Below are 23,592 nucleotides of genomic sequence, written 5' to 3' on the forward strand. Positions count from 1 at the left end.
GTGTCTGTAATCCTCGAGTGTGATCAGTGAAATGGTCCAAATTGCCATGTGGACCTACTTCAAATAATGCAAGATGTCCTTAGACAAAATAACGTCCTTGAGCTGACAGCCCTTAATTTTTGCAATGTTTTGTTTCTTTGTTAAAACAGTGCAACGAATCCAGAAAAACTGAGAAACATCTGGCAGGATTTGGGAAACATCAAGGAGCTCGAGGCTGTGGCTAATAATTAACTATAGGTGCTAGACAGTACAATGTCAAGTCAGGATAAAAAAAATAAAATAAAAAAAACAAACACTGCAATCTACAGTAAACTGCTAGCTGCATATACTTGCAACTTACAATTTAAGAAGACAGACAATATAGCTGTATTTCGAAAGAGCCGAGCCACTGCAACTGCGCCACTATTGATGTTGACATTTGTGGGGGTGTTTTTAGGCCCCATCTACATTACTCCGTTTTAGTTTACAAACAGAGAATGACATTACATTTACTCATTTGGCAGATGCTTTTATCCAAAGTGACTTACATTTGAGGAACAACATACAAGCATCAACAGAGCATCAAATGCAGATCTACAACTGACAATACATACTAGTAAGAGCAGCAATAAGTACTAGTAAGAGCTCATAGTACATATCACATCAATGGGATAAACACCTAGGGAAGGAAGTAAGTAAAAAAAAAAGTGCAATAAAAACAAGATAATTGTTAGTAGATAGAAGAAGAAGAGCACAGGAAGTGCATGTTAGAGGTTAGGAGTTAGAGGTGTTATAAGAGGAAGTGTTCTCGGAAGTGATGAGTTTTCAAATGCTTCTTGAGGTTAGAGAGGGACGCCCCTGCTCTGATGGCGCGTGGTAGCTTGTTCCACCATCGTGGTGTCACAGATGAGAATAGTCGGGACTGGGATTGATTTGTGATGGCAGAGCAGAGCCACGTTCGTTGGAGGAGCGTAGCGGCCAAGAAGTTTGTATTATGGAGTTTAGGTAGATGGGTGCAGACCCAGTAGTCACTCTGTATGCAAGAATTAGTGATTTGAATCTGATTCTGGAGGCCACGGGGAGCCAGTGGAGGTCACTGAGTAATGGAGAGTACGATCTCCGTTGTCTCCACACCAGCGTTTTAGCTGCGTATCAGAATTGATCTCCGTCTACATTAAAACGACTGAAAACGCACATCTATTGGCTGTTCAGGTACACTGGCCATGCGCGTGCTGGTGTAAACATGAAGCAGAAGGTCTCTTCCATAGTTAGCCTACAGAAGATTTGGCGAAAGAATAAAGAAATGCAGACAAAGAATCAGACTAGATTTTTTTTGCATGCACCAATAACGTGCTGGGACTGTTACTGAATGTAACACGGGAGTGTGGCGGGGGAAAACAGACTGGGAGTTGTTGCAAAGTAAACGATTACATGCACAGTAGCCTACAAGTGTAGGCAGATAGGCCTAAGTGTTATTTGCACGTACAGACTATTTTAATAAAAATACCAACTCAAAAACTCTGTTAGTAGCATCGTGTTTCTGCTTTGCATGACCCAATCAGAGAGCCGAGCGTGAGGGTCTGCATGATCGTTTTTGCCGTCTTCACTAAAACGAGTTTCGAAACCCAAAACGGGGTCGGCAGCGTTTCCAAACTTGAAATTTAAATTTTGTTCAGGTTTGTCCCTCTCAGAATGAACTGTTATTTTCTTCTAGCGCCATCATCAGTTTACAATTACGATCTGTCCAATACTTTGGTTTATTACCAAATACCTGCCATACTACATTCTCATCAGCCTCAGCTAACAAATGTTAGAATGCGAACATGCTAAACCATCCTGCTCTAGCATTTAGCTTACAGCACCACTGTGTCCAAGTACAACCTCACACAGACTCTAGCGTCGCTGCGGACTCTTAAGTCTTGTTTAACCAATATTTGTCCGGGGTTGTTTGCCCAAGAGCACTTAATCACTGGCAATGCCCAAGAGATGTATAACAATGTTGCTTTTTCACTTGTCACGCCCAGATTTATCTTGCTGGTCGGGGAAATGAACAGTTAACCAAAACTAAAATGCACATTTCTAGAAAGAGCCAAGACAGCACCACCTGCAGCCACTAGATCTTCACCTTTGAACACTGGACTTGATACAAATGGAAATATATTTGTGTTACATTTGTTGCTAAATCACCAGGAAAACAAGCAACAATCCCCTCTGTTAGCTAATGACAGTTTGCTGCCATCGGTGTAGAGAGAGAGAAAAGCAGAGGGGAGAGAGAGAAAGTGGATGGCAGATGAGACCATGTCCTTCCTCCTCATCTGAAAACAATAAGACAACAAGAGAGTGGGAATTAAAAGACTAGAGCCGTCTAATCTAGAACAACAGAGGAATGTCAGGGAGATGCCACAGCACCCTTTTATCCCAGATGTGTGCTATTAGGTCCACGGGCCCGATCCCTGCGCCAGACTCTGCTGGATCGTATTTCTTCCTCTGCTAATGCCACCGGACATACGATCTGACAATGATAATGATAATTACTTCAAATGACATGCCTTCCATTGTGGAAGAAGTGGAAAACACACAGGCACGCACACACAAACTAAAACAAGACAATATACGCTGAGCTTTAAAGAGAAATTACTGTTGGCTTTCTCACCAATTTGGAAAAAGTTTACGACACAGCTCTGTACATTCCTCTGCACTATTTAAATGTTTCACAGCTTCTTGCGCTGTTTGTGTAAGAGGAAGAAAATCTGCAACAATAGAGAGGTCACAACCACAACTTGGTTTTGGAAGGAAAACAGAAACCGCTGCCAAGTTTGGTTTTAATGTTTGGGAATATCTGTATGAAGTTCATCATTAATTTAATGCAGAGTTAAAAACAAGAGCCAGGCACCATCTTCAGTATAATAGTTCTATTTCTGATGAGGGCCTAAGAATAAGAGAAAGTAATCTGTGTTTTTGTTCTCTACAATTCTAACGGTATTGATGGCATTTCCACAACACACAGCTTTCAAAATATTATTTTGCAGTTGGAGTCTATTTTCAGGTTTTATTGGACCCTTAAAAACACAGAACACATGATGAGCATTTCACCCTGGACATGATTTCTCCCATCTCCGTGAGTTACACCAAATCTGAGAGGCTTGATATCCTTGGATGGAAGCAAGCATAAACCTCTGATGAAGCTGAGGATGTGTGATATTTTAAGATGTTATCTAGCAACATGAAGACATGAAGAAATACAAGTCCTTTTTTAGCCACGGGGAGCAGAGCGAGGTGGACATTCAAGAGTCTCTTATCATTCTCCTCATCTTCATACTTGCTCCCTGTTCTGTTCTGTTTCCATCTGTAACTTTGTTTTCAGTGTTCGGGACAGAAAGTAAGTCTGTAGATGTATTTTTGGGGATGTTTGCACAGGAATAATGCCACTTCAATAATGTAATTAAGCAGAAATATTAATCAATGCTTGGTTTGATTTAAAGGAATGAGAAAATAGTGTGATTGGTGTCCTCTATCTCACAACTGTTCTTGTTGTTAATGCTGCTGTTCACAATTGTTAGCACTTTTTCCGTAATATTGTGTCAAACAAAATCACCCCATGTGGGATTTCTCCCTTTCCCCCCCCATTTTAATAAAACATATAGGTGCATCTCAAAAATCTGAATATCGTGAAGAAGTGCATTGTTAGTACCAGAACCAGCCAGAGTTTCTGTATTATAAATTATTTATTCTTAAATTCCAATTGTTTTGAGATTTGTGATTTCCATGAGCTGTAAGCCGTAATTGTTTGAAACAGTCATGATTGAAATACTTCACTTTATGTGTATTGAATCTAGAATATATGAGTGTTTCACTTTTTGAATTAATTCAGAGAAGAAAATAAACTTACCCACAAATGTTTGAGACACACCTGTATAAACATTTTGGAAATGGTTTCCTCCATACAGCCTTTCACTTGCTCCACCACATGCCATCATCAGAAACTCTGGTTTTTACCATGTTTATGTTGTAATTCATTTGCCATAAACAAAAGCTCCTAAACAGAGTTGTATATTCAAACGCAAAGTCACAATAAAAAACAGGTGAATTCTGCCAGAAACGGCACTGACCCCAACACATGAACAGCCGTGAGTCTGTTAATAACACTACAAGGAGATCTATTTATTTTAACCATGATCATTCCTTAACCTTAACCAAGTGGTTATAATTGTAACCACGACGACAAAGATCCCCTAACCTCATTTCAACACACATCACAATGTTTCTCTAAACCTAACCAAATCTTAACCACCAGTGTTGTCACATTATAAAACTGATTCATCTTTCAACAGCGATGTGTAACAATGTCATCCTGTCAACAACATATTTTGTTGTTTAATTTGGAGGAATTTGGTGGGAGGTCTCATAACGGGAGGCTAAGAAAAGCAGAAGTTACTACGAAAAGTCTTCTTGTTCAAGAGTTCATGTGCTGAAGTTTGACTGTGATGTTCACAATACATTAATATTAACAGACGGCGGGATGGTAAAAAGGCTTACTCTGAAAACTAACTTGATAGGCCATAAGAATAATCTCGATGCTTAACTAACATGTACATTACAACATGATGTTATCCAGAGTATTCACACTCTGCAGGTACATATACCTATCAATAAGGAACCCTGAACCTTGGACATTTTGTTAGCATCAAAAAAAAAACTCAGGAAGCTTCCTTCTTCTACACCACTGCTTCTGAAAGAGGAAAGCTGTTAACGTCAGTCTACAAGTGTTAATTAGAAGTAGCACATGCTGGAATTTTTTTTTTTTTATAGGGTCCAATCTCTCCCTCTTGGCATTATAAAATTCACAAGTGTGTCAACACAGCACAGAAAACCAGACTAAACAATGCAGGGAATCCATAGATAATGGCAGGCCAACGTAATAAAAAATAACTAAATGATAAGTTGCATCAGCCTGTGCTTATTAGAAACAGGCAGCTTGTTTTTAGCTGATGTAAAATGCCCCTTTTCGCACCTGTAATCCCCCTCTCTTCTCACCTGTAGGACATTTTTTCTTCATCCTGCACCTCTGTGTCTCGCTGTGTAACGGGCAAATAGATGCTTCTTTCTCTTCAGGTGTTCTCCCGGAATGCCCACCCCCCCGGGTCCTGGTCTGCTTGCCCCACCTGAAGCCGCAGGTGACGCCATCACGGAGACAGACACTCCAGTCGCTCCACTCTCCCAATGAAGCCTGGGTACAATCCTCTAAGAGACAAGAGGATTGGACAGAGAATAGACATCAGACACAAAAGAAAACGTATATTTCAAACCTTTTTAAGATTTTACTTTACAAAACCAGATATCTGAAAAGTAGACAATATCGGAATAAGACGCAATTTTTTAATTTTAAAAGTCAATGTTTGGAATTTTTTTTTTTCCCCCCGTCCTTCCTTTTCAAAAACACACAGTATAAACAAAGATTATCCATAACATTTGTTATGTGTAGTTATGAGAGCTCACCAAGACATCAAAATGCAGTTTAAATTTTTTTTTTTTATTGTTAAAAATACTATTCTGGACAAACGTACAGCTGACTGGACAAACTATGCAACAACAAGATGTATAACATGATTGAAGGATCTGTCTCTGTTTTGTTTTTTTAAATTGTCATTTGCTGTTACCGATTTATCTGCAGTCAGCTCACATTGGCCGATGATACTGACATGCCAATTTATCAGCCGGGCTCTAGTTGAAAGTAGTCAGTGTTTTATTTTTTATTATATGCCTGACTATATAAAGACAGAAATACCAGGACTGAGATAATTAAGATAAATCAATAAATTACAACCATAACCCACGGAGTGGTAGCAACATACATAGACTAATGTTTTGTTCAGACCCCTGGCTGGTAACCACAGTGCTATCACTTAAGATAGATGAATGCCAGCTGAAGCATTAATGCATTTCACTGGAATTGACCGTTTGCTGATGAGTGATGTCAGCCACAAAATCAGTCATTTTTCCATGCAGTCCACAACGGAAAACCCAGCAGCCTCGGCCAAGATGGGACTACATGTCTCGGTAATCATCATTATCATTGTCAGATTTTGCGTATAAAATGAATAGATTTCCAGTGACTCCTTCCTGGAGTTGCTTGAGGTGTGTACCAACAGTCAGACATGAAACCTTAACATCGCCATTAAAACCAGATGTGTTCACGATGCCAAGAAACCACAGTAGCTGCAGATGGTGCAGGTGGACGGCAGAGGGGGAATCTGGAGTCCCAAACATTGCCGAACAATGATTGAGTTCAACAATATGTCTCACTTAGAAAGATGATGATGATACACAACGAGATATAGAATTCCTAAACTTCTTAAAGACTTAGATCAAACAGAGAACTAGACAAGGAGAAAGAAATGTAGTAGATGAGGTACGATTATTTCAAGATTTGTTTTCCTATTTCATGGTCTTCACTGAAACAAAGTATAGTTTACTGAAACAGGTGAAATTGATCAAAAGTCACAAATTTTTGACTAAAGCTTAATGTTAGACCCCCTGCCCCCCAAAAACCACAACAATAAAGTACTTAAACATCCACACATGAAACACTGCAGAAAAGTGGCCAGAGATGAAAGGAAAGGAGTTTGCAGGAACACGTCTGCTGCCAATTAAACCTTTCAGATTAGCTTCACGGATGTATCCATTGCAGAGCGGACCTGTGTTTTGTAGCTGGCTGGGGTCAATGCTCTTTTAGTTCACCCACTTACCTGTTTCTTAAAAAAGGCTCAGTAATTTCCTAAAGCAGCTGGACACAGTAGCTCTAACAAAACGCTAATCAAACAGAAGCAAGCAGTGCATTTGTTGGGGACTATTTTCAGTAGCGGATTAATCCACATGTGGTGAGAATTTGGGGCAGCAGGACAGTGTATGTGGGATTAAGTTCAGGAGTTTACAACCAAAGTGAGACATCAGGGGTTCATCCCCCCACCACCTTAACCTTGCAGCGTTGACCATTAATGACAATAACAGCGACTCAATGATAACAGTATTGTATTGAGAGATGACTTCTAAATGTAATTATGTCCGATTTCTTTTTTTCATAGCAAGATCACAAACTTGTTCTCTGGCCTGTCTGGCTTCACTGAATATCTCTAAAAATACGCCCTCTTATTGTCTGCGTTGGCAAAAAAAAACAAAAAAAAGAAGTGGTACAGTTGATTTATGTGGAAAAGGATAATAAATAAAAGGTCATATACTACTTATATTTGTTTGAAGTAAGTTCTATAAATATTAAACACTGTAACTGTACTTACCGAGGCAGTCTGTCTGGTGGGCGATGGTTCCCTCTGGGCAGCGGGTCAGACACTTGCCTTTGTACAGCTGGAAGCCAGACTTACACTTAGTGCAGAAGTCCCGGCTGAAACAGTGCTCACAGTCCAACGAGCGACACTCTGAGAGGAGGAAGACCATCACACATCAGGTGAACAATCAATTTGGGAGAATCCGGGAAGAAACTAGACGCTTTTTCATCAAGTCATCCAGATTTTCACTTTAGTTATGACAGTGAGATGCAGGTGGGCATGTTTAAACAAACTGGAGTCCAAACGGTGCAGCGCTGCAGAAAACCACAGAAAGGCCCCATGAAATGGCATCATTACTTCCTTAATGTGATGTATTTCCTGTTTAAACAGGATGTTGGCGCGGGACATAAGTTTAATCTATAGAATGTCAATTTTAAAGGCGGGGTTTTTCATAAAATTGTGATGGTTTTATTGGTTGGAAGTAGCTGATTTAACTTAACCATACTTTACATACAGAGGTGGTAAAATAGAAACTAGAAACAAATGTGCTACTTTGATTACTCGCCTACACAGCCTTCAATTTAAGTCATCCTAGCATGTTGTTTTGTGTACGTGTGTGTGTAAACTTGCACTGTGCTGGTTGAGTTTTGAGTGGACCTCAACTGTTTTCCAGGAAGCTCAAGTCTTAAAAGCTTCTTATATGAATATGTACACAGACTTTGTGGTTAGAGGTTGACTCTAAAGAAACTTATGAACTCTAAGGACTTATTTGCATCTCTTTAGTCAAATTTCTTATTGACTAAGACAAAGATATGTATTTTTTTTCCCTTTTATTGTTACAGTGTGTTTATAAATTAATTAAACAAGGTGCATCTCAATAAAAGGAGCTAATCCAAAATGTATAAACTGTGCATTTGGGTACTGTCTGTTAGTGAACATGTAAACTAAAAAATTATAATTTCCTTAACTACTTTAGGCCTCAATGTAAATGAGTCATGTGTGCTAATGTGAGTGGGACACAATATCAGCAAAGAGATATCTGCAGGTGAAACAACCCTTTTTGTAAAAACATACTCATGCAGCGGTTGATGTCCTTCCCTCTCTGTCCGTAGTGTCCCGTGGGGCAGGCGTGGAGACAGGTTCCATGGTGAGACATCCCCGCCCTCTCCAGGAACAGGAAGAGTCGCTCTGGGCAACGCACACAGCCATTGTCACTGGAACACTCCAGACAGCTCCGACAGGGGTCCTCGGGTGTCTCCCTGGGAGCTGCAGGAGACAACAGAGGGTAAGACGTAAGACAGGAGAAATTAATCCAGTTAAATTGAGGGGGGAAAAAAAATCAAAATACAAGTAGAGGAGTGCAAGAAAAAAAGAGAAATAGACTTATAGCAAGGGTGGTGGGTAGCATTAGGATGGAAAGAAGATGACACAAATCCTCAAGATACAGAGAGAATTTCTGAAAATCCACCACTGGTCTCCTTGAAATACAGATTAGGTCACATGTAGCCACAGTATATCCCACTTTTAACTGTCAACACTAGACTGTTCATCTGATTTTTCTCTGGACATTCAAGAAATTGAAATGTAATATTAAATTAATTGAAATGAATCATTCTATAGTTGTCTATAGAAATGACTAGCTGAGTGTTTTTAAATAAAAAGAGGTGAGTAGTAAAGAGTAAAGAGCAGAGTGTGAGAGCAGGTGTCACTATTTTAAAAGCTGTGATGAAGCACAAGTAATTCTTCAATTTTAAGATTTTTATTGATTTTGTCATTTGAAAGTTTATTCACTTCAACTGTTTTGAAAGGGGATTAATGAGCAGAGCTTCTAACTGCTAAAGAAATGTAATACATTTATTTTCCAAAATGGGTACCATTTAAAATATGCTGACAAAAAGCTTGATGGAAACAACATCTTGCGGTGCTTCTGCTTTATTAAGAGAATTCCACCCACAAACTGGACTTTTGATATTCTAGAGACCCTATATGATGAATCTCAGATTCATTTCATATCATTTTGGAACACAGTTTGTTTTCTATTCTACCAAAATAAAGGCCATGCACGTAAATTTCAAATTTCCTCTTTAATTGTCGAATAAGTGGCACTTTCATCTATAGATCTTTGCTCACAAATTCAGTCTAAATTTAATAGAGAATCATTCTTTTTTAAATGTTGACAAAGAAATCTTAGGTAGCAGATTTGCTTTCCAAATTGTTGGGAAATAAGATTAAAAGAAACTGTTGCTTTTTTTTTTTTTTCCTGTATGACTTTCTCACAATGCTGCTAAACTGACAATATAACTCTCGCTGTTATATATGTAGATACATGTAGAGTACATAGGGAGCAGAATGCACAGTATGCTACTGTCCGTCAGTCCTGTACCTTGTGCGTCAGCATGTACTCGTGTTTCTTCATGAGTTTGTGATGTATAAACCTATTAAATAAACTGAGGAAAATAATAAAGTGCACTGTTTTCTTCTGGCACACAACGTGAGTTCAGTCGTGATTTGTGCAGCTCACTGGCGATAGATTTCACATCTTTGTAGCATGACAGTTAGGCTTGTGTCTAAGCCAAAGTAAGTCTTATTATAACAGTGAGCAGCGTTGTCTGCTCCCAGATACACACAAGACTCAACAGACAAAGTAGGAATGCTTCCAATCCGACGGGGTTAAGGAGGATATATATGGAAAGACGGGCAAGGTGGGATGGAAAGACGGATGGAATGAAGTGAGGAGGGATGGAAAGATAGGCAGAATTTACGGAGGAGGTGAAGGGCAGGCATTGAGAGTGTGTGAGTCTGAACAATCGCAGAGTCTGATCCTCACAAAATACCTGTGGCCAACTGCCGATGTCCTTGATGAGTGTGCGTGCGTTTACTCAAGTAATGTGCTTAAGTAATTTGAGGTACTTGTACTTTGCTTATTTTAGTAAAATTATGTGGTGTGCTCCTACGCATGTGGTAAAATATTAGTAAAAAAAAATAAGGATTTGTCAAATTAAATATAAAAAGGATAGAAAGATAAAAAAAAAAAAGAATCAATGAAGTAAAAAGTACATATGTCTCAATAGCAAATATGAAGAGGATAAACTATAACAATGAGTCTTAGGAGAGTACTGCCATTAAAAAAGTTATTTTTTCATGTATACAAATGTAAGCCTGTGATGGAGTACCATTACTACAGTTCTGTTGAGGATGTGCTCCGACTGCCCTACCAACAAGCGTGGCTCTTTGGCATTATGATAAGTTGCATGTTTGGTACCCTGTAGACCCAAGTTTGAATCCGGGTGAGGTGACTGCTCTTCTCCCTTTGTTACAAAGTTTTAATCTACAAAAGATTCAGACTTGGCATGACAAAAATAATTGTTAATTGAAGCAATTCATAAAGGAAATATGTAGAAAACCCACATGCATGTCTGATAGAAGACATTTACAATGTTTTCTAGGAATTAGAACTATTTTAAAGGATTTATCAGTGGAAATCCTGCTAAAAACGCTGAAAATACTAACAACAGGCGCTAAGGAGCCCTGTAACCCAGCACTTAAACCCAGTGAGTTCAGTTTAGCAGCTCACTGGCACGGATACTTTTTTTCTGGCAGCTCCTTGGTGCGAATGTAATTCATCAAATAAATACATCTGTATGACTTCTGTAAAACTGACATAAAGAGCCAGGACTTCTTTTTAGACCTGCCATTTTGCAGATGATCAATCTTACAAAGAGAATTCCTCCATAGATGAGGCAAAACTGCAGTTTCTCTGCCAACAGACTCAAAATTAAATTGACCTGAATACACCAGAATATAATGTCATAAGACATTTTTTATTGAGAATTCCACATTCTTGTTTTTTTCCAATTTTATTTCCAGCAGCATTTTTGCTTGTCAAAAGACAAGTTGGTATTGTAGTTATTTCACATAAATAATATCTGTTGAATAAAAAATTCAAGATGTTTAAGTCAGTAATTAGGTTGTAGTTTCTTGGCTTCTTCATGGATTCACCACCATAACGTCCTATGAATGATTGATTTCACTGGATGAGGATGAATGTATGATTTTAATCAATATGTACCAATGTGTTCTAAGGGGCAGGTATACGAAGAGTAACACAAAACAACTGAATTTACATTACAGATGGATAAATAGACTAAACGTTCATTCAAGAGAATGTGTTACGTCAAGTGCTACAGAGACTGTACAGTGACAAGTGAGTCAAAGATAAAAACCCTCCACAGCCAATTTGTCCCATTAGCAGTTGAAAGTCATGTGGAATTTCCCCTGGGAAAGATGCTACTAAATTCCCTACACGCACCCCTGGCATTAGTTAAATACACTACAAGAGGTCAAACTATAAATATGGTTGCAAACTGTAAAAATGATATAGCACTAAAAAGCAACAAACAAAAAGTGTACATTATGTTTGAATTCAAAAGTTGTTAAATGTTTATAAACCTAAATCATACTGAAAATTTACTATTAAGAAGTAGTTGACTGTGTACACAATTTCAGGTAAAATGAAAACTCCTGTGTTCATGAAAAAGTAGTCACAGAGACTTCTACATTGGCTCTTCTAATAGCACAAGAAGTATGTTTGTTAAGAGGAAGAATAGGTCATTAACTTAAACTCAAGCTGCATAATGATTTAGAGGCTGGATCCTCAGAAGGACATGGCCTGTGGAGGTGTTACCTTTAGAGGAGTTCAAATGAGCTGATCAAGAGACAAGTCTACTGCCATATTTGGTTTGACAAAGAGAAAGTTCAGTGAGTCTTGAGTTTACGGATGCTGTCCTAAGAAAAACAGCATCAATTGCTTCAGCAAATGTCCAAAAGTGCCGTATATTTATGTTGTGAACTGACGCCTTCTAGCAGCTACAATAATTGTGACTCTTGTAAGTCAGGAGCAAAGGAGGAAGTAGGGTGATGTTGTTATAGAGCCAAAAAGTCAACAGAGGGAGAAGGGTCAGGGTGTCAGTTACATTTGTTACTTAACTTTAAGGACTTGCGGCCCTTGGTGGGCAACTTATTTCCCAAAAATAACCTGTAATGTCTGTAATGTGTTGTTATTAATAATGTGTCCAGCCTGCAGTGGAGTTTATTATTGACATTTTGGAGTGACTTTTTCATTAGTCCACTTTATGTAATCGTGATCACCTGCACACAGGGAGTAGTGCTAGGTACTTATAACATAGAAATCACTGTATCTGAGCTTTAACTTAAACCTGCTGCAGATTATGGTCATAAAGTTCAGTATAAGGTCAGATTTCTACAGCTCAGATCGTTTTATCAAATGTCAAATCTTTTACCAGTATGTTCTTTTGAAGACAAACCTATAATCAAAAGTGTTCCTCAATTCATTTTAATGCCAGAAACCAGGTTACTGGTTATCTGACAAACGTAACAACCAGTTGTTGTTAATTAAAAGTTGTTAATTATACTTGTATGGACTACAGGAAACAATTTGCCAGTGATGAATAAGTCACAGCAATGGTGTCAAGATCAAAAGTTAATTGTCCCTTGAGGGAAATTTGTCTTGAGCAACAGTGCCAAGCAAGAGAGTAACTGTATACTAATGTCAGAATCACACATGAATACAGCCTAATCTTTACATTTAACATGGTATGACACAAGTAGATAAGCACCGAGATATTTCAGTAATTGTTGAGTGAAATTAGAGTAATGTTAAAAACAACAAGGATAAACCCTAAGTGATTCTCTGCAATTGCACTGGATGCAATAAAATAAAGCAAACAAAAAACTAGCAACAAATGCAGGTTATAAATAAATAACCAATTTAAGACCAAGGTAGATACAATTTGCAAACTAATTTCAAACCAGATAAAATACTAGGAATAACTATAAAAGTGCCAGAAGTGATTCAAGACATTTTTTTTCTTTTTTGAGCAGATTGTTTCTTAAGAAGAGCTATGGAAGTAGGGATGAACAGGATAGCTTGTAGCATTATGGCTGCAGTTTAGCTAAACCTGTGCTTGTTTTGACAGAAATCTGGTTCAATTACTCCCCACAGTGAGTTATGACATATTTGGTCTAAATATGAATGAGTAAACTATGAAGCGGCCAAGCCATGTTGTAGGACACACCTTCAGGAACTTCAGAAAAGCAAATACATGGTAAAAGGGCCATCACAGTATACTCTACTACACTGTTGGAATGACAGGCGCTATCTGGGACATGATGCAGTGCAGAAAAACCAAAGCACCAAAGAATGGAGACAAAAACAAGCAATAGGTGAAGAAGCCAAGGTGACATTGTTGTGTGTGACAATTACAGTGACCAATTTTGTCACACTTACAGACTCTTTCTGGGCCTCCAAACCCAAATTTTAAGTGATTCTCTTGTCAATCAGTCATTGTTCTGTGCTGGTTTAAGTAGCACTTAACAATGACCTTTGGCCTTGCACATGTTATGGATATGTTTTCAAGTAATCTCAGTTTAGCAGAGTTGAGAAGAGTAATTAATAGTCAAGAATAGAGGTGAGAAGTAAAGAAGAGTCCAGTGTAAGACAACAAATATCCCCAGAATAACCTAGGGTCCCATTTCACTGAGCTTTTGGGACCTCACTTTGAGGTCTCGACCCGCTGTCTGAAAAACCGTTCTCTACACATATGCTATCGATCTGCAGGCTTAAGGGAGTTTTAGAGGCGCGGCAGGTTTAGGTAGCGTAAAACGGTGACCTTTCACCTTGTATGGGATTGCACTGGGATTTTAACAAGAACCAGGTGTAACAAGCTCCATTGGGGTCTCAAGGAAACATGCTAGTGTTTAAAAGGGGCATTCCACCCTAAAACTGAATTCACATAAAATGGTGAAGGTAAGTAGTGTTAATAAAAAGATGGTTTAACAAAGATTGAATAGAGGCAATAAAGTGATTTCCTCTCATGGTTTGATGGACACACGACCAAGTTATGATAGCAAAACAAAAAAAGCCAAATATATCCTGTAAAGATTTGTTTTGCCCAAGACAAAGTAAGAAAATGTTAAGACAGAAAAATAATTTTGAGTTTTACCCTCAACGCCGGATAGCTTGACCTTTAGTGAAGTAGCATGCAGACCTTTAAAATGCTAATCTTGTACACACACCACTGATAAACCGGGCTTTTTCTATCCAAGTCTAATCTTTATAGTGTTTGTAAAATGTAAACACATTTATTACATAAACATTTACAATTATGTTCATTTTATGTACAGTAGATCAGTATGATGCTGTTTTATCATCACCACATCATGCTATTATATTAGATATCAGCCTATGAAGTTGGGTAAACTTCATGTTGTCGATAAAAAGCTCACAAAGGTAAAGGTGAGTTCAGGTGGGATTATCTTTCACTGCCTCACTAGAAGAAATATCAAAATTCTATTTTGTGTGCGATTTCCCGGTAACATACAGCAGCTGCCGCTTCTGTAGATCAAGCCAATATACCCACAATGCACCATAATGTGTACATTAACAAGAAAAACGTGCCAGGTGGCGTGACGTGTTAAAACACCACAAGATGTTCTGCTCCTAATGACACATGTGTGGAGGTCCAGGCAATTGATACTTGACTTAAAGATGTGTTGTTACTGAACACCTTTTTCACCACGTGATTTCTAATATTTCTCTAGAGAGATTTGAAGGTGTCACATCTTCATTGCACACATTAAGTGATGGTTTAGCTGCTTTCATTCTTGCACTTCTACTGACACACGGATTGATCTATGGTTAAGAGGTTATGTCTGTGACACCAAATCAATCAACTGCAATGCCCCTTATTTCCTGTCATTATCTGTATTGACCTGTCTAATGAAATTAAAATTAAAATCCCAAATGGGGACAATATTAGGAGTATTCAGACACTTCTCTCTGCAGTGTATGTGTATTTTTTTGAAGCTCCTTACGTTTGCCCGGATCTACTTGCAGGAGCAATTGTTTTCCTGTGATTGGTGATAACAAGATGTGTCCTTTAAAGAAAGAGAGCTCACCACTGTCATATACTATATGCTATGGTGAAGGCTTCATGCCAAAAGGACTTAGCAGATTTGTCAGCCTATGGATTATAAATAAAATTTACCCAGAAGCTCTGGTGGTAAATAAAAGGAAACTGTGTAACTGATGACATGACATGAATCCATCTGAGCTGATGCACAAACACAACCACACCTGCCACACTTGATTCCCCAGTTAGACAACATGTGCTTTGGGTGTTTGTGGGTATAAATGAGAACCGCAAAGCACATTGTTTTACTTTTGATATAAACAAGAAGATAAAAGCTCACCAAAATGCATTGCTGCAAAGTCCAAAATTTTCCACATCAAGCACAAACATGAGCACAGTCAAAATCTATGCTTCCAACTGCAGCAACACCTGTACCTGATTACTCTTCATCTTAAGTGTCTTTGTATTTGCACTCAGGGATGATTGCCCCACCTAGTGCTCAGAGGTGTAAATGCATGCATGCGTAGAGACAAATAACAAAATAAAAGCTCCTTCACAGTCATTCCGCTCAAAACTGTTAATCTCACCCGATACAGCCCACTATGTTGTGCCACTGAAATGGCTAAAAAATATTTGCTCCAAAGTGTTGTTACAGCATGTGTCTTCAAAATTTCAACATAAACATCAACAAAATGTACATTCTGAAGTTTTCCAATTCCTCTAGCAGAAATAAGCTGGTCACAACACTTTGATTCAGGGACAGATATGTCTGTGTTGTTTTTTAAATAATGCCCATGAGCTTTACATTTTCAACATTTAGACACTTCACTAAATACCAGAAATAATCCAATATGATTGTTAAATGGCATAATGTGACTGTAGGGTTAAATCTTAGTCATGCATTGTAATTTCTGGAGGGTTAAGTTGACATCTTCATTCATAGTGTAATGTGGATGAGACCACCATGTGCAAATGGAATATGTGCAAAACAGACTGACTTAAATCTGCCTGTGGAAACTCAACCAGGGAAGCATTTTATCTCAAATTATGACCTATTTTTTTCTCACTCCCTCTAAATTCTCAGCTGCTCGCAATTACCTACAGTAACCTTACAGAAACACAAATAGCACTAATGGACATAATAATGGGTTCAACCTCCTGACTTTTACGACTCATTTTTCCTGCTCTGAAACACTTCAAACATTTTCATTTGGACAGTGTGTCAAAAAAAGGAGGTGAGCGACACCAGTGCGAAGTGATGAATTCTGACAGTGGGTCAACCTGTCGTGCCCACAACCAGCATTTGATCCTTTAGACCTAAAAATGGTATCTAACTTCCAGCTGCCTTCATCCAAGACTCAATAGTTATTGTGACATTTTAGGCAGCAATAGTAATATGTTTATTTTACAACTTTGCACAATGGTCATGTTAAAAATGTATATTATAATTTTATATCCATATTTTCAACATTTGTCCAGTTCTCTTACATTGCCTGAAAGCTTGGCTGCATTGCCTCCTTTGCAATGCATAAGCAAGAATGCAATCAACATTACACATTAAAGACTTATCTCTGTTCTCTCTAGTATATTCTCAATTATAATTGAGCATGCAAATGTAGGCAAAATATTACTGTTTTTGTGCATTACTTCATTTAACATTTTCATGTATTCTTCTTTTGTAATTGCCAGTCTTACTATGATAAACCTGCTTTATTTGAAACAGTTTAATCTTGCTGTCACAAGCTGTTAACTTGAATGAGAGTCAGTGGTACTTGATGGCTCCATGCAGCCGCTCTAATCATTATCTAACACCTCACTTCTGGTCGTCTGACGGGGACTGTGTGGAAATGTTGGAAGCCAAAATGACAGTGTAATTGAGACCGGATCCCCATCCATTAGTCTTAAATTCTTGAGGAAATGCCAGACACTGGTGAGTGTGAGGGTCACCACATACCTGTGGCTGCAGTCAGGACTGCTTTAGGGTGGATTTTATAATGAGTCATTAGACATAAATATGGATTTGAGCAGAATCTCCAGCCACAGTGTAGTGTCTGCTTGTGCAGAGCTTAACAGGGTGACACTCACTGAAAACTGGGAGACAAAATATTAAAATCCCAGGAGGGAAAAACTTGATGTAAGAGTTATTGATGATCCAGATTTAAGTTCTTTCTGTAGCGTGACATGGAAGTCTTGATTTCTAGAATTGGAGCAGTTAAAGGAAAAGCTGTAATGACATGGCAAATATTGCTTGTTCCATGTCTACAGCAGCCACTGTAAATGGCTTGTTAAAGGGGCATTGAGCAAAACACCGAACGTCTTCCTTTTCATTTACTGTAATTTATCCTGGATTAGATCAGATTATTGGACATTGATATTGTTGATTCTTTTATTTTCATTTTTAAATCACATAACAACCTGGGAGATTAATGTAACAATGTGGCAAATGTTAATGCATTTTGTAAACTTTGCTGTTATGATGTCTCCTCAGCGTTAAAGTTATAGTTATTTAACATATTTTGGAAACATATCACATTGTGGAGTTCTAGTAAATCCATTTTATGACTGGATGTTGTCTGCTTGTTTACATTTAGTATAATATACAGAATCCTGTCAGTTATGTTTTGCTATCATGCACATCATGTGGAAAATCAGCTCAGTTACCACTGAAGAGTTTACAACAAGTGACTGGTAGAAAGGAAGACCCTCAAAATCCTCTTTAAGGTTGTTTTCCAAGTGTACTCACCACTTTGTTTCTGCATAACGCCCGACCCTATCCTGATCACCTCACATAGCAAGGATATCACAATGGCAAAGATTCGCAAATGCATCTGGGCTGCTGGCAAGCGCCCACTCAGCGGCAGGCTGCGGACATCTGCAAGGACTCCAGTGGTGGCAGGTTGAAGATTTTGTTCCAGTGCAAGGGACAGAAAGAAACAAGGAGGGGAAAAAGGGCAAAGTCAAGGGGTTTAAAAGATGATGGTATGGATGGAGAACAAGTTGAGAAGATAATCTTGCAGGCAAAAAGCAGCAATGAAAACGATGAGTGTAAAGGTGAGAGAAGAGTGGAGAGACAGAAGAGAAAATCCTCTTCTCCTTTGTCCTGTTTGACGCAGAAGATTTAGAGCTAAGATGAAGAGACGGGCGGCCATAAACAACAAAGAAGAGCACAGGAAACTCAGAAAGACCGGAGGTGAGGAGAGCCTCGTCTGCTTCCCCAGACTGGCAGCTTAGAGGGAAAACTCACCATTTAACTACCTCTGTCAAATTTGCGATAAACAAGCTCCACTTATCCCGTAGCCATCTTTAACCCTTTATAGGGTGTGCTCTCAGGGCCTAAGTGGTTCCATATTTCCAGCTTGATCTTTAGCCCCCCCCTCCTGGCTCTATCTATTGTTGTTCAGTCTCTTCTTTTTATTATCCGTCTTTTGCTTGTGCTGGGCATCATTGTTTTCTGTGGCAATCCTTTTAAATGAGGGCAGTCAGTAAACTTAATTTGACCACCCTGAAAGGAAGAAAAACAGCTAGGGAACATAATAGCTGAGAGTTTAAGCTTACCATGTTTATGCAATTTATTTGTTGTTGCCTGTTTGTGTGAGGAGTCAGGTATGTAGGAAATCTGCGATATTAGTCTGAAGTAGAGTGGTTAAACACTGGTTCAGTTGTGTGGTTATACATATAGTATATATGTGCATGAGTATAAGGCTTATAAACCTCTAATGTATATTGGATGACTTATAGTTTCTCAAGTCATCTTTTTCCAAGTTTTCAGGATTTTTCCAGCTTGATTACTGCCAAAATAAATATACACACCGGATGCATAAAATATTACATACATCTGCCTGATAATCCCCAAAAAAGCACTTTTCATCATCGTCATCATCATCATCATCATCATCATCATCTTGGCTGTCAGCCTACACCTGTAGAAGAGCCAAATTAATTTATTGTAAGGTATAAATTATTTCTCAACTGAATTTCCAGAAAATGTTTTAAGTCATGATATATGATGCAGTAATGATATAGAATGATATATAATGTGATCTCCAACCCTTTTGTAGCCATTCATGTAATAGCATGTCCCAATATCAGTTTGGATTATATTCCATGGCAAAATGTTTTCTTGTGTAGGAAGCGCTATGTGGTGGGCAAACAAAGTGTAGGACTGACACCAGAGTCCCAGGTTTGGATCCTGACTCTTGCATATTGTTACACAAAAGCAACAAAAGCACATGGATTAATTTTGGGAAGATTGTCATGCGGGTCTTATACTTTACTTTTCACTTTTCCTGACCTTGACAGAGAGCTGTGCCATAACCATAACCATATAATAGGTATTTTTCATGCTTCAGTTGCTACAAGCAGATATTGTATTCCAAGAGTGGTAAATGTGAATGAAATAAGTTGTTAGTGAAAATGTTGTTAATATGTTAAGTATCAACATTTTGTGACTTGGCAAGTATGTTAATTAACAACATTTCCTCATTTTGCTGACAAAAAAACGTAATCTGGGCGGCATTATATGTCTTTCAAAATGTTTTTGCAACAGCAGGCTTATATAAATGTAATTTCTTAGGAAACATATTTTGGTAAATGATATCACTTGAAAGCAAATGTTCTCATTATAAAAAATGATTGAATTATTGGTTTTCATCAACAAGCACATTCTCTTGAGAAACTAGTTCAGCAAGCATGAAGTACAGGCTGCAACATACAGTGAAATCTGTAAATACTCTCATCTGTATATTTATATATTGCATCTACAACATCAATAACACTTGTAGGATTAAAGTATTTTCTTTTAACTAAAAATACAATAAAAACAATCTAACCGGATCATTTGACTCCCTCAGATGTGGATTAGTTGCATGAAACATAATATATAATAAATAAAATGCTCCTTCTATTTAAATACATATGTACTGTATGTTTCAGTGTATTTGCTCTACAGGCCAAAAGTACACACCATGTGGTCGCAGTGTTGTGGCTTTGACTTTGACTCACAACCTTTGTTGCATGTTATCCTCTCATGTTTGTCCTGTCTCTCCATCCCCTTTATTCAGAACAACTTTAATGTTTAATGTCATGTCTCTATTTAGACTAATTTTCTTCTAAACTAAAACTGATTTACTGACTGACTCACTACATCCTTCATTACCAGATCAAAGATGCAGTTTTATGTACTAGAGAAAAACTTTTTAGAGTGTTTTTGTACACTCTAAAAAGTAAAATAACTTTGAGGAACCTTTTGGGTTCTTTGGATGGCACCAATAGGAGAATGCCATAGTTTCTTCATGGTGTTTTTATGAACTCAGCGGATACTTGCAAAAGGTTTCAATATTTATTTTTTGACATTTCTACTACTCAGAAGCTATATTGAACTGAGTATTGCCCTGATGAACTACAAGCTTTAAAAGTGCAGCGTGTCTGCATGCTTAAGGTATTACATGCACACCACTGTTGAACGACAACTGCATGTCTCTGAAGCAGCAGTTTTATTTTTTTTCTGGCAGTCAGGGTGGCCTGAGAACCCATAAAGGAAAGGTCACAGGTTTGATCTTTGCAGCAGCAATTGGATCCATCTCTGAAGTGCCTTTGAGCAAGACACTAAATCCTGCTGCTTCTTGTGAGTTGTCAGGATAAGAGCACCACACTGTAAAAACTGTACTGTAAATTTGTACTGTGACAGTTTTATTCCTTTTTATTTCACCAATTTTTCCTGTATTTTTGAAATACATGAAAATTTCAGAAAATTACAAAAATAAACTGTGAATTTACATGTCTAATGTAAAATAATATGAAAAACATTTATGTTGTCTTAAGGAAACTTTTTGGGTTTTTCACATAAACAAACTGTTACAATACATTCAGGAATGTCCCGTATTTTCATAAACATTATTTTTCTTATTTAAAAGAAAAAAGGGTTAAATTTAAGTTTAATACTGTAAAAACATTTCTTAAACTTGATACAATTAGTAACAGTTAACTGAAACAAAAAAATTACAGAAAGGTAATATTTAATTTATTGTTAAATGACAGGTGTTCACACCTTTTAATGGGCTTAAAAAAGAAAACTTCCTGTAAAATTACGTGTTTGTGATGCCATTTTACAGATACTTCGATTGAAGAGTTTTAGCTATAGGTGTATTATCAAAACCTAAAACAAACATTATAAAACATATTTAAATCCTGTTTTTTCACAATTAAAAATGACCACATGTTCACATTTTACATTAGAGTAATATATATCCATTTATCCTATAGAGCCTTAGTGGAAGCGATTTTGAACAACAGAAACTCAGCCTTGAAGTGGTAGGCCACATAAAATCCCAGAGCGGGGTCGACACATCTGCAGAAGCTGCCAACTTTCTGCAGAGTCAAGAGCTACAGACCTCCAAATGTCATGTGGCCTTCAGATGAGCTCTAGAAGAGTGCGTAAAGAGCTTCATGGAATGGGTTTCCATGGCCGAGCAGCTGCATCCAAGCCTGCAAGCAATGCAAAGCGTCGGATACATGGTGAAAAGCACGCCGCCACTAAACACTAGAGCAGTGGAGACGTGTTCTCTGGAGTGACGAATCACGCTTCTCTGTCTGGCAATCTGATGGATAAGTCTGGGTTTGGCGGTTGCCAAGAGAATGGTACTGGCCTGACTGCATTGTGCCAAGTTTGTAAAGTTTGGTGTGGGGGTGTTTTTCAGGGGTTTGGCTTGGCCCCTTAGTTCCAGTGAAAGGAACTGTTAATGCTTCAGCAGACCAAAACATTTTGGACAATTTCATGCTCCCCAACTTTGTGGAAACAGTTTGGGAATGGTCCCTTCCTGTTCCAACATGACTGCGCACAAGTGCACAAAGCAAGGTCCATAAGTTGGATAAGTGAGTTTGGTGTGGAGAACTTGACTGGTCTGCACAGTCCTGACCCCAACCCGGCAGAACACCTTTGGGATGAATTAGAGCGGAGAGTGCGACCCAGGCCTTCTCATCCAACATCTGTCCCTGACCTCACAAATGCGCTTCTAGAAGAATGGTCCAAAAGTCCAATGAACACACACACACAGCTGTTTTAGAACAGTATTTTGACGAAAAATCTAGTATTTGCAGGTTTTGAGTAATTTTAAATATATATTGATTACATTAACAAGATTTTTATGTGAAATTATATAATAAAACTCAATTTAAAGCAGCACTCTACTATAAATTTTAAGCCTGATTATTTGTATTATAGCAGTTTTCAACCATATTTAAAGGTAATTTAATTGTTTTTACAGGTGTATATGTTCTTAATTAAACAATAAAAGCCCCCAAAAAGCCCCAATTATGTAAAATTAAAGTTACAGACTGTATTGTCATTATGGAATATTACCATATTTTTACGAGTTGGTTATTTACTGTTATTTTACGGTATTTTCCTGGCGCCCCAGCTGCCGGAATATTTCTGTTTTTTCACTTTTTTTTTTTTAACAGTGCAGCTAAAATACTAAAATGAAAGAAGTTAGCCTGTAGCCAGTACAGTAAAATTGTATGTATAAATGTGTTTGTGCGTTAACATTTTAAACACCCACGGAAAGAGACCCAGAAAATATATCCTGGCAGTTTAGGATCTGCTTTCTGCTGATTGTTTTTCATGTTATTAATGAAGACTTTATAACTGTAATATCGGTTATCTCTGTGTTTTCATGTTAGATGCATTTATCATTTGTGTAGCTACATGTCAAGCAAAGATGCTGTAGGAATATACAGACAGTTAATATGTTAAAAACAAAACTTATCACTCTGCAAAAATGTTTTTCTGTAGTTCCAACAGAGATGACTGAATTGACATACAAGGTTTTAATTTGTTTCCTTCCCCACACATTTAGCAATAATGGAATCCCTCTAGTGACTGTCAGGCTTCCACATTAAGCCTGGTTGTAATTTTTATTTAAATGTTTTGCAGCCACAGCCTTTTTACGGGGTTGGACAGAGTAAACTGTGGCCTGTGGTGAAATTAGAACAAGAGAGACACTTAGTAAGGAGATCTCTTATTGGTATCTGAGGCATGCTGACTCTGTCTGTTTGGCACTACAGACGGGGAATTCAGTCCTGCTTTAAAAGTCAGCTGTTCTGTCCAAAGGAAGATTGAGGGATTCTTCTCCTATGTGTAAGAACACAAACAACTGGAAAAGTACAACCTGTGTCAAACACTTTAAACAACTGATCATGCTTCAGCAATACAAGTTTTTCTTTTACAATACAAATGCTTGAGTTCATTGAGGTACATGCATCCTTGAGTATCCACAGGATGTGAATTTGATCATCTGCTCATTTCCACAATGGTTGCAAACTATATGCCATATCAACTTTGCATACAATGGTAATGCATGGTAAATGTGTAAGCAGATAGTGTGCAGAAAAAATACCCAAGTAAA

The 23,592-nt window shown here is 38.0% G+C and overlaps 1 protein-coding gene across 4 annotated transcripts in view; it reads right to left on the minus strand.

Moving 5' to 3' along the window:
• rspo4 (R-spondin 4) overlaps positions 1–18,288 on the minus strand; it is a 36,082-nt gene extending 17,794 nt beyond the window's left edge. The window contains exons 1-5 of one of the 4 annotated variants that reach the window (XM_038696918.1): positions 17,934–18,281; positions 8,334–8,525; positions 7,272–7,409; positions 5,014–5,220; positions 4,112–4,708 (exon numbers count right to left, since the gene is read on the minus strand). In XM_038696918.1, coding sequence (XP_038552846.1) covers positions 4,695–4,708; positions 5,014–5,220; positions 7,272–7,409; positions 8,334–8,525; positions 17,934–18,018 — 636 coding nt within the window. In that variant the 5' untranslated portion in view covers positions 18,019–18,281 and the 3' untranslated portion in view covers positions 4,112–4,694. Of the gene's footprint in view, positions 1–4,111; positions 4,709–5,013; positions 5,221–7,271; positions 7,410–8,333; positions 8,526–15,530; positions 15,629–17,933 lie in introns of those variants that run through there. The other 3 variants (XM_038696915.1, XM_038696917.1, XM_038696916.1) reach the window with 3 other exon arrangements.
• Positions 18,289–23,592: the final 5,304 nt, after the last annotated feature.

Source organism: Micropterus salmoides, unplaced genomic scaffold, assembly GCF_014851395.1.
Source record: "Micropterus salmoides isolate LMB-PRFRI ecotype aquatic unplaced genomic scaffold, ASM1485139v1 Ms_hic_scaffold_4, whole genome shotgun sequence".
NCBI lineage: Eukaryota > Metazoa > Chordata > Actinopteri > Centrarchiformes > Centrarchidae > Micropterus > Micropterus salmoides.